Source organism: Bemisia tabaci, chromosome 4, assembly GCF_918797505.1.
Source record: "Bemisia tabaci chromosome 4, PGI_BMITA_v3".
NCBI lineage: Eukaryota > Metazoa > Arthropoda > Insecta > Hemiptera > Aleyrodidae > Bemisia > Bemisia tabaci.
In genome coordinates this window covers 38,801,774-38,814,160 of record NC_092796.1, presented here as the reverse complement: position 1 = coordinate 38,814,160, position 12,387 = coordinate 38,801,774, and the positions used below count along the sequence as shown (strand labels likewise).

General features: G+C 38.2%; 2 protein-coding genes across 2 annotated transcripts in view; one reads left to right on the top strand and one right to left on the bottom strand.

Moving 5' to 3' along the window:
• LOC109031550 (zinc finger protein rotund) overlaps positions 1 to 12,387 on the top strand; it is a 291,268-nt gene that overhangs the window by 55,910 nt on the left and 222,971 nt on the right. The gene's annotated exons all lie outside the window — the stretch shown is intronic.
• Positions 3,327 to 8,617, bottom strand: LOC140224371 (uncharacterized). Its single transcript, XM_072299048.1, has 6 exons — positions 8,108 to 8,617; positions 6,476 to 6,584; positions 6,042 to 6,142; positions 5,169 to 5,276; positions 4,349 to 4,456; positions 3,327 to 3,635 (listed from the first exon to the last, which is right to left on the bottom strand). The coding sequence occupies exons 1-6, from the start codon at positions 8,153 to 8,155 to the stop codon at positions 3,327 to 3,329; spliced, it is 783 nt and encodes a 260-aa protein (XP_072155149.1). The 5' UTR covers positions 8,156 to 8,617.

Below are 12,387 nucleotides of genomic sequence, written 5' to 3'. Positions count from 1 at the left end.
ATTTTTCTTTAAAAAACTTTGTTTGCTGCATCCGCCTTAGGATGCTGTCACCAAGAAAGAAAACTGTTTCCTGAAATAGAGGCAAACTCTAAGCTACATTTGAAAAAAGATGTTTTGATTTTTTCGCGACCAACAACTACTACTATAATTACTATACTTTATTAAACCCAAAATGTTTTTAAATGCATCTTCTTGTAATATCATTTCTACCTCCCTATACTACTAAACTACAATAATTTTTAAATCATGCGTAGAAAAACAAAAAAATTGAAATAAATAAAGAAATAAAACATCTAGGTGTTATCAAATAAGTTGGCAGTTGATTACTTCTGAACTATCATGAGAAATTTCTAGGTGTTGTCAAATAAGTTAGCAGTTTATTATTTCTGAACTATCTTGAGAAATTAGGCGAATTTAGGAATTGCTCTTACATGTAAATAATACTGCTTTTCCGTCTGCATACAACGGCAGCACAGCGTTGTTTTTTCTTTCAGTCAATCCTTGATCTCTAGTGAACAGTGACATAAAAGTCCCTTCCAACACAAAGTAGACAACTGCCAACTTATGTATTGACACTTCTACTGTATCTCTTGAAAGCTACAACTGATTTAATTACTAATCACTTGTCAAAAGAGAATTCATAATATATTTGAAATGAAAGAGAAAAGTGAAAGAGAAAAATGAGTGCAATAAAGTCAGTTTTTACATTAGTGAACTTTGAACCAGTCAAGTTGTTGATTTAAGCTTACCTTCTTCATTTTCTCCATGACCCCCTCAACAATTGAGGGTAGGAGGTCGGGCAACAATCCCGCCACTATTTGAACCACGTCTGACTGTAACAAAAACAAAAATCAAGTTATGAAATGAAGTATAGGATAACACCTCCTGCTAAAATACGAAGTAAATGAAAAAAAAAAAAAAAAAAAAATACCAACATTTTTTATTCCCATGTTATTTTACCCATTGATCCTCGTTCTAAGGATTCCTCAAAAGAATTTCAGAAACCAACACATTAAAAATGAATATTATTTCCTTGTAAACAACTTAGCTATTGATACCAGTTCGAGAACTTCCAAATAATATAATTCTAGCATCCACTGCATTACATCTCCGAAAAACATTGAAAATGTAAAAAAAGTTGGAAATTTAGTAGGAAGTTCTGAGTGACATGAAGAAATTAAAACACCACACAATTTTTCCCCCAATCATTTCCTTAATGAACCTCTAACATGCGTGAGGGATTTGCAATTAAAGTAACTTCTTCGTACTTAAGTTTTCACTTACAGTCTTTTCCAGATTGCAGCTTCATCTATTATTATGGCCCTTTGCTCATATTTAGGATCCTAGATGCCAACAACTAAAGCTTGAGAGCAATATCACTACACCTACCATTTTGCTTTGATGCATTTTGTTTTTTAACTTCTGTGCAACTACTCTGATGCTCAGTTTCTTAATATGAAAAAAATTTAAGTGGATTTGATTGCAGTTCGGGAGATATATCCTTTGAAACTTGAAGGAAAATTTCTAAAATTATCAAAGCTCCTTTTATACAAAAAAAACTCCTGTAAAATCAAATTTTTCCGATGAAAGGTGAGGCTCATGTGACTTGGTGAGTTTCTGCTTCATATGGCCCAATTTTTTCTCAGCACTCCAAATATTAAATCAATTCAAACAGGAGTTATTCCCTCACTTTCTTCTCTTTTCATAATATTTTTCTCATCTACCGTAAACAAATAAAAAAAAGAGATAGTTGTTCATAGAGCTCATGAGTTTAGGACGCCCTATGAGCAGCCGAACGTTAAAGCCGCCACAGCTGAAGTCACTGGTAAAGGCACGTAGTTCTGTTTGGTTGAAATATGTCCAGATAGGAAGTGCAAAAATAAAACAAAAACTTACAGTTTCCACTTTGTGGCTTCCTTTTGTTGGCTTTGTGGCTTCATTCCTGTCAGGATACTTCCTCGTTTTGGAACTAGATCTGGATCTGGACCGCTCTCGATTCTGAATGGAAAAAGGAGAGAAAAATTTAGTACATAAATTATTTTCTTTCTCACATATATCTATCAAATTACAATGATACAATGATCAAAGAGGTCAACATCTAAAGCTTAAGAGCAATATCAACATTTCTACCATTTGCTGTCCTGCATCCTGCTTCTTTACTTCTGTGCAACTGCTCTAATGGAGCATCATTTTGAGATTTTCATGACTAAAAAAGACATTGCATGGAAGGTTAAGTACAAAAATTGTTATTGCCTTTTCCTCATATGAGGATCCTAGACTTCAACAACTAAAGTTTGAGAGCAGCATCATTACTCCTACCATTTTGCACTACTGCATTTTGCTTTTTTACTTCTGTACGACTCCTCTGATGCTCAGTTTCTTAATATGAAAAACATTTCAGTCGATTTGATTGCAATTCGGAAGATATATCCTTTGGAACTTGAAGGAACATTTCTAAAATTATCGAAATAAATTTCGCAGTTCCTTTTCTACAAAAAAACTCCTGTGAAATCAAATTTTTCCGATGATTCTCCTCCACCGTAAACAAATAAAAAAAAGAGATAGTTGTTCATAGAGCTCATGAGTTTAGGACGCCCTATGAGCAGCCGAACGTTAAAGCCGCCACAGCTGAAGTCACTGGTAAAGGCACGTAGTTCTGTTTGGTTGAAATATGTCCAGATAGGAAGTGCAAAAATAAAACAAAAACTTACAGTTTCCACTTTGTGGCTTCCTTTTGTTGGCTTTGTGGCTTCATTCCTGTCAGGATACTTCCTCGTTTTGGAACTAGATCTGGATCTGGACCGCTCTCGATTCTGAATGGAAAAAGGAGAGAAAAATTTAGTACATAAATTATTTTCTTTCTCACATATATCTATCAAATTACAATGATACAATGATCAAAGAGGTCAACATCTAAAGCTTAAGAGCAATATCAACATTTCTACCATTTGCTGTCCTGCATCCTGCTTCTTTACTTCTGTGCAACTGCTCTAATGGAGCATCATTTTGAGATTTTCATGACTAAAAAAGACATTGCATGGAAGGTTAAGTACAAAAATTGTTATTGCCTTTTCCTCATATGAGGATCCTAGACTTCAACAACTAAAGTTTGAGAGCAGCATCATTACTCCTACCATTTTGCACTACTGCATTTTGCTTTTTTACTTCTGTACGACTCCTCTGATGCTCAGTTTCTTAATATGAAAAACATTTCAGTCGATTTGATTGCAATTCGGAAGATATATCCTTTGGAACTTGAAGGAACATTTCTAAAATTATCGAAATAAATTTCGCAGTTCCTTTTCTACAAAAAAACTCCTGTGAAATCAAATTTTTCCGATGATTCTCCTCCACCGTAAACAAATAAAAAAAAGAGATAAGTTGTTCATAGAGCTCATGAGTTTAGGACGCCCTATGAGCAGCCGAACGTTAAAGCCGCCACAGCTGAAGTCACTGGTAAAGGCACGTAGTTCTGTTTGGTTGAAATATGTCCAGATAGGAAGTGCAAAAATAAAACAAAAACTTACAGTTTCCACTTTGTGGCTTCCTTTTGTTGGCTTTGTGGCTTCATTCCTGTCAGGATACTTCCTCGTTTTGGAACTAGATCTGGATCTGGACCGCTCTCGATTCTGATTCTGAATGGAAAAAGGAGAGAAAAATTTAGTACATAAATTATTTTCTTTCTCACATATATCTATCAAATTACAATGATACAATGATCAAAGAGGTCAACATCTAAAGCTTAAGAGCAATATCAACATTTCTACCATTTGCTGTCCTGCATCCTGCTTCTTTACTTCTGTGCAACTGCTCTAATGGAGCATCATTTTGAGATTTTCATGACTAAAAAAGACATTGCATGGAAGGTTAAGTACAAAAATTGTTATTGCCTTTTCCTCATATGAGGATCCTAGACTTCAACAACTAAAGTTTGAGAGCAGCATCATTACTCCTACCATTTTGCACTACTGCATTTTGCTTTTTTACTTCTGTACGACTCCTCTGATGCTCAGTTTCTTAATATGAAAAACATTTCAGTCGATTTGATTGCAATTCGGAAGATATATCCTTTGGAACTTGAAGGAACATTTCTAAAATTATCGAAATAAATTTCGCAGTTCCTTTTCTACAAAAAAACTCCTGTGAAATCAAATTTTTCCGATGATTCTCCTCCACCGTAAACAAATAAAAAAAAGAGATAGTTGTTCATAGAGCTCATGAGTTTAGGACGCCCTATGAGCAGCCGAACGTTAAAGCCGCCACAGCTGAAGTCACTGGTAAAGGCACGTAGTTCTGTTTGGTTGAAATATGTCCAGATAGGAAGTGCAAAAATAAAACAAAAACTTACAGTTTCCACTTTGTGGCTTCCTTTTGTTGGCTTTGTGGCTTCATTCCTGTCAGGATACTTCCTCGTTTTGGAACTAGATCTGGATCTGGACCGCTCTCGATTCTGATTCTGAATGGAAAAAGGAGAGAAAAATTTAGTACATAAATTATTTTCTTTCTCACATATATCTATCAAATTACAATGATACAATGATCAAAGAGGTCAACATCTAAAGCTTAAGAGCAATATCAACATTTCTACCATTTGCTGTCCTGCATCCGCTTCTTTACTTCTGTGCAACTGCTCTAATGGAGCATCATTTTGAGATTTTCATGACTAAAAAAGACATTGCATGGAAGGTTAAGTACAAAAATTGTTATTGCCTTTTCCTCATATGAGGATCCTAGACTTCAACAACTAAAGTTTGAGAGCAGCATCATTACTCCTACCATTTTGCACTACTGCATTTTGCTTTTTTACTTCTGTACGACTCCTCTGATGCTCAGTTTCTTAATATGAAAAACATTTCAGTCGATTTGATTGCAATTCGGAAGATATATCCTTTGGAACTTGAAGGAACATTTCTAAAATTATCGAAATAAATTTCGCAGTTCCTTTTCTACAAAAAAACTCCTGTGAAATCAAATTTTTCCGATGATTCTCCTCCACCGTAAACAAATAAAAAAAAGAGATAGTTGTTCATAGAGCTCATGAGTTTAGGACGCCCTATGAGCAGCCGAACGTTAAAGCCGCCACAGCTGAAGTCACTGGTAAAGGCACGTAGTTCTGTTTGGTTGAAATATGTCCAGATAGGAAGTGCAAAAATAAAACAAAAACTTACAGTTTCCACTTTGTGGCTTCCTTTTGTTGGCTTTGTGGCTTCATTCCTGTCAGGATACTTCCTCGTTTTGGAACTAGATCTGGATCTGGACCGCTCTCGATTCTGATTCTGAATGGAAAAAGGAGAGAAAAATTTAGTACATAAATTATTTTCTTTCTCACATATATCTATCAAATTACAATGATACAATGATCAAAGAGGTCAACATCTAAATATAGCTTAAGAAAAATATAATGGAGCATAATTTTGAGATTTTCATAAGTAAAAAAGACACTGCATGGAAGACTAGAAAATTCTGTATTGGAAAAATTGCAAGCTTTTTTAATGTTATCCTTTCGCAGCCAGGGAAATACAGCTCAGCGCACAGCAGTCTAGAACAATAGAGAACACATTTTCAACTAGCATCCCCTACTTTTAGCCACTTCACTGTGTGACAGTCCATGTCAAATGGACGAAAAATCCAGTTTTCAAACGCAAGTTTAGAGAAATTCGCACACAGAAAGCTCGATCTTAAGAGCCTATCGTACTCAGAAGATGGAAAGAAACATCATAATATTACAAAAATTCTCAAAATTCAGCCGCTACTACTTTCCTATAATTTAAAATTCTATAAACCAAAACTTTCCTGATGAAATTTAGTTCAGCAAATGAGACTTACTTCATTTCTGCTCCATGCAGCCCCATTTTCTTGCTCCACTACAGATGTTTTCTATTATTTCAAACCAAACAGGAGGTATTTCCCAACTCTCTTCTCCTTTCAAATTTTTCTCCTCTACAGGCAAAAAATTTCCATCCGCTGAAAATATGTCATACAAAACAAAAACAAAACATGTTTTTACAGAAAATTTCAAGTAGGATATTCGAAAAACTCACGGTTTCTTTGTTGAGCTTTTCTTTCCGTTTGCCATGATTTTCGTTCTCAACTATATGATTGCATATCACAGTTGCTGCCGCATCAACTGACAGATTTTCCTCTGTAACAAAAAAAGTGAAAAAAGTAGCATTATTGTATTTTTCTAGTGTCAAGATATGAGCAATTTTTTTTCAGCAGCATGCATGAACTTCCTTAGAAAATTGGAAGAAAATTTCATGAGTAAATTGGAAGATTTTTTTTGCAAACTTAAAAATGAATTTTTGAACTTGCAGAAAATTTTCTAAGAAAACCTACCAATTTTTATGGTTACAAGAATTATGGTTACAAGAATGCATTTCAGGTTTGACCTGGATCCATTCTGGAACTATAAGTGATAGACCAAACAACAAATAAGGAACAGCAATTAGAAAACGAATCTGGAAACTACTCTTACCAAGAATCAGGCTGGCACTGTATGCAGCTACTTTGAACCCTTTTCTTTTCTCCACCTCTGCCTTTAGCCGCTTTACCCGACAGTCTTTAAATAAGGCTCTTTCCATATTCTGTAAAAAATTAGAAGAAAAAATGAACATCATATGAGGGCGATGCTTAGGTAGATGTTTCTCTGAGAGATTGCTTCGAATTTTGGACCAGATTCTACAAAACTGAGCATATCCTCAGAAAAGAAGATAGATCTGTGGGATATCTCACCAACTGCTTTAACAGGCTAATAATAGAAGCTATAACTTGCGAGTTTGCTTGAACTCATATCAAGCTCACATTACTTACTAACTATATCTACCACTGATATCTCATGAGTAAGGTTCACACGTGAACTTTTGAAGTTCTCTGTATGTATTTGTATGAACTTTTACCACCTACAGTTTTGACAACTTGATGAAAATTGATTTGATATTATTGAGTCCTTCAGGTGTTGAAGTGAAATTTTTCAAGATTCTCCTTAGATATCAAACTGTCACCAGAAAAAAAATTAAATGAGGCATTCTATTTAAAAAAGCATAATTCTTGGAACCCACAAGAACTTCCAGCCTCTTCAGGGACACTACAATATTTTGTAATACAGAGCCACTACTTCTGGTTCATTTATGAGGGCACCTGTCTGGAAAGGTAAACAAACTGCATAAATCTATCTATGGTAGAGCTCGCTCATCGTATGTTGAGACAAACGTCAATCACCAATTAGCTCTGAATTCGCACCACTCAACAGGTTGATAAATGCAGTTAGGTGGCACTACTGGTGAATGGTGACATAAAAAATACTTAGACGTTTGTCTCAACATACGATGCACCACCTCTATAATGAAAAAGAAAGCTATTGAATTCTCTTGTCTTTGCAACTATTGTAATTTGGGAGACAATACATGAGTACCCATTAGAGCTCAACGTCAGATACACACACAATAATTTGACAGTATCTTCTGGCTAACAACGCTAGCAGACTATTTGTATAGCAAAAAGGAATCACAAGTTGATTCCTGCTAGATCTCTTCAGACCTGACGATAGTAACCTCCTAACTTAATCAATCCATTTAGGCGCCCTCCTCATATAACACTGTTGCTTCAAAGTTAAACGACCTCTTTCAGTGCTTGAACTGGTTATATAGAGCATATATTAATATATATCCAACTAAATTTTCTTACTAAATGCGCCAGAAGTGAATCTATTCTGCCAAATGGAACTATGTGTATAAAGTCATAAGCCCTGAGACCCATAAGAATACATGCCTAATAGAACTCACATCACAGTGCACATAGTTCCGTTTGGCAGTCATGCGTCCAAATACTTAGTGGATCCTTATCGCAAGTTACAGTCCAATTCTCCGGACTTTGCATTTCTGATGTGTTGCAATGCTGTGTCGATCATTAAAAATTCAGATATATACCTCATACACAAGAAATTAGGGACTAAATAATGACGTATTAAAAAAGGCTTCTGACCACATTGTCTTTCATACCTCCTTTTGTCTGAGTGTTCCATACATGAACAGATACCATAGGTTGTTGCATTGCCCGAAAGCAGGTTCAGAACCCGTAGAAAGGTCTGACATGTAATTATTAGACTTACCTTTTCGTTGATTAAAGAAAATAAGTTCAGGTTCGGATTCGGTGCCATTATATCTTGTTCACATTCACTAATCACAAAGCCGGCCTTCAGAAAAAACAGAAAACTCACTTCTTAACTTCGTTTTTCACTAAACTAGGCACTGGCACATGCACATGGTCATGGATCATTCATGGTTTACGCTTTGCTTTACGCCTGCACCGGCCTTTTTAGGTTATAGCCATGCCATAGAGAAAGTACAGGAGGTGGTGGCAAGGCAGCCATCTTGAAGATTGGCTATGACGTAGAAAGCACACGGACTGGCGCGCTGTTAAAAAAAAAGTAATACATTTCATGATGGAACCTGTTTATAGTTAATAGTTTCGAGTTTTTAGAGCCAAAATAAGTAAAACCTCACAACCTTTCCAGCTACTCTTTAAAATTCAAAGCCATCTCGGTTTTCCCGCGATACCATTGACCAATGAGAAGGGCGGCTTTATTTAAGGCTGTGACGTAAGACTTTCACCTATCATCTCACACAAGACCTTATAGAAGGGTTCGGGTAGGAGGGTGGGGGGGGGGGGGTTCATAAGAACGCGCCTTCACGCTGCAACCTGGTATACATGTGGTATGTACAGAGTATACCTCTCTAATTATTCTCTGCAGCTACCTGAAATTCGGGTTGCCTACCTATCGCCTATCAGACGAGCAAGACGAGCACGAGCCCCTATAATGTGCAGCCCCACTCTCTATCTCAGAGGAACGTGCATTGCAACCATTGCAATAATACAGAAGATTAAATCGGATTCCACAACGACTTACACCCTTATTGAACGAACTAGTGTAAATTAAATCGTGACCAAACCATTAACACTCAAATGGTTTCGAAAATCAAGAAACGACTGTTGAAGAAGAAAGAATGTCGCAGAACCCAGAAGTCGAAAATCCAGGATCAACTTACACCATCAACTTCAATTGATCTTGATCCTCAACCTGTTCCTAGCAGCGCAACGAATGAAGAAAATGCAACGTCTCCCCTGCAGGATTTTCAAATCCTGCTTCACAGCAATTCAGCAAAGTTCAAGTGAAACGACTGTACAAAAGGAAGTTATATCTGTCAAAATCCAAGCGTAATGAACACCAGTCCCGTGAAGCAGATGTTTCCAGCACATCCAAATTGTCAGTAGGTACTTCGCTTTCCAGCAAAGATATTGAGAGTGAAAAGCTTGAAGAAGCGGGTCCAGTTGAGCGCTTATTTGAGCTTTCTCAGCAATCTACGCTGGAAACAACAAAATCGACTGGCAATGCAAATCACTTCCAACGTAGAAGATACAACAACTTTAAGTGAGTATCAGGTGCCTTTTTCACTCAGTGGCCAATCCTTGTCAGTCGATAAGTCAGTTAATGGCAATGTCAGTGTTGAGATTGGAAATGAAGATACAGCTCGTCCAGATGGTCTGTGCTCGTATGAGTTTTCCAAGCAACAAGAACTGAAGCCGATAGAACTGAGACGCATAGGAAGCAACCCCACTGAGATGGCATATGAAATAACTGCATGTGAGCATGCGGTAAATGTAACCGCTAAAACTCATGACTCTAGAAGATCTGAATTTGAATTGTCAGTCAATACTTCGCTTTCCAGCAAAGATATTGAGAGTGAAAAGCTTGAAGAAGCGGGTCCAGTTGAGCGCTTATTTGAGCTTTCTCAGCAATCTACGCTGGAAACGACAAAATCGACTGGCAATGCAAATCATCTCAACGTAGAAGATACAACAACTTTAAGTGAGTATCAGGTGCCTTTTTCACTCAGTGGCCAATCCTTGTCAGTCGATAAGTCAGTTAATGGCAATGTCAGTGTTGAGATTGGAAATGAAGATACAGCGCGTCCAGATGGTCTGTGCTCGTATGAGTTTTCCAAGCAACAAGAACTGAAGCCGATAGAACTGAGACGCATGGGAAGCAACCCCACTGAGATGGCATATGAAATAACTGCATGTGAGTATGCGGTAAATGTGACCGCTAAAACTCATGACTCTAGAAGATCTGAATTTGAATTGTCAGTCAATACTTCGCTTTCCAGCAAAGATATTGAGAGTGAAAAGCTTGAAGAAGCGGGTCCAGTTGAGCGCTTATTTGAGCTTTCTCAGCAATCTACGCTGGAAACAACAAAATCGACTGGCAATGCAAATCATCTCAACGTAGAAGATACAACAACTTTAAGTGAGTATCAGGTGCCTTTTTCACTCAGTGGCCAATCCTTGTCAGTCGATAGGTCAGTTTATGGCAATGTCAGTGTTGAGATTGGAAATGAAGATACAGCGCGTCCAGATGGTCAGTGCTTGCCTAAGTTTTCCAAGCAACAAGAACTGAAGCCGATAGAACTGAGACGCATAGGAAAAGGTCCCACTGAAAATGCACATGAAATATCTTCATCTGAGTATGCGGTACATGTGACCCCCGAAACTCATGACTCTAGAAAATCGGCATCTGATTTTTCAGTCGATACCTTAGTTTTAAGCGACAATGTTGACACCAATAGGCCAACAAAAGCGGGTCTAGTTGAACGCTTTGATGACCTTCCGCAGCGACAAAAGCTAAAACTGATAAGAACAGCTAGCAATGAAAATTGTCTGATTACAGAAGAAAATAGAACTTTAAGCGAGACTCAATTGCCTTTTTCTCTCAGCGGTAAATCTTTGTCATTAGTCCAAACATCAATTTTGGGCAAGGAAAATTTTGTCGATGGAAAGAAAAATACAGCAGATCCAGGCGATGAGTGCTTATTTGAGTTTCCCATTCGACAAAAACTGAACCCATTTGAACTGATAGGCTGCGACAAAAATTTCATTGGGGAACAAACTATGGCACCCCCCAGTGAGAAGCAGCCGCTCTGTCATGTCAGCAGTGAATTTTCGGCTTATGAAGCAGGCGTTAACTTCACAAAAAATGACCAAGACAGAGCCTCACCAAACGCTCAGCCCTTGCATGTGTTACCTGTAGGACTCACTCATTGTGAAAAACGTCCCTCTACTGAGAAAAATGAGGCAACATGTGAATCGAAAGGATCACATATTGAGAGTGATCATCAGTATATGGAGTTGACTGATGAAACGTTAGTCATTGGAAGGTCGGTACCTGACAAGTTTGGAAGACATGCGCTTTGCAACCTCTCAATTCGCAACCAAAGGTTAGCGATGCCGAAAGATGTGAAAGAAAAAATGAATCCGACAATCTCAGCGTCGGTACTTAAAAACAACAATTTACCGAGGCGACGAAATTTGTTTCCTGCAGAGTCCACAGTTGCAGGATATGATATTCAGGAGGATCAGTTCGGTGATACGGTGGTGTTTTCTCTCAAAAGGAAACTACCCTCTCAAATTGACGAACAAGCATCGATCCATTTGAGTCGTGATGACAATTTCCTTGTCTCTCCTCTTCGAAAAAAAATTATCACCACGATGCGAGGAAAAGACGGGAGTTCCGAGGAAGCAGAAACGACTGATACGGAAGATAGTCCTTCCACTGTTTTCTTACTCAAAAGGAAACTCCACTGTCCAACAAAAAAGAATAGAAGCAAAAAGAGTCCAAGCAAGAAAACCTCTTGTTCGTCTCCTCTCAAAAAAAAGGCGAGACGTTCCAAAGTTGGAAACAACAGAGGATCATTCAGTCACCAAGGCGAGGCAACAGCTCTGCTTAAGAGCAGCTTCGACAGTCATTCATCCGTACAAATGTCTGCGCAGACCAACCTATGCTCTGCAGACTCCAATGTACAGGTGAGACCGATTTCAATCGGAAGCTCCTTTACTCGTGCCAGCTTGGAAAAATCTGATCGATCATTGTCCAATGAAAACGCTTCCGATATAAAATGTAATTCGCTCTCTGCCCCTAGGGTAAAGCGTAGAACCTTACGTCCCAGAGCAAAACTTCAAAGTAAATGGCGTATGAAGTTCAAGCGTAAATCCTCGAGGGCAAGAACCAGCCTAGGAAGCCTGAAAGGTCCCGGTAAAAACGCTTCAAATCCAATCTCTGAGCCCTCTCCTCATCCGGAGGGTCCCTGTCCTGCTCCACCTCGTAGCACCCTGAATTCGGCCACTGCAACTCCTCTCTCTGAGCGTGGTCAAAGACTGTCTATCGCAGAGGAAGAACCCTTCACTCCTGTCAGTCGATTCATGAGAAGAATGAGGGTGCTAAAAGCAGGAGACAACCGGGGTATTCGAGTTCGAGCTCTTCCTCCGGCACAACGTGCTATTCCCCGCGGAGGAGATACTACGCTTTTCAGCAAAGTCGATCAGCCTTTTAATCCT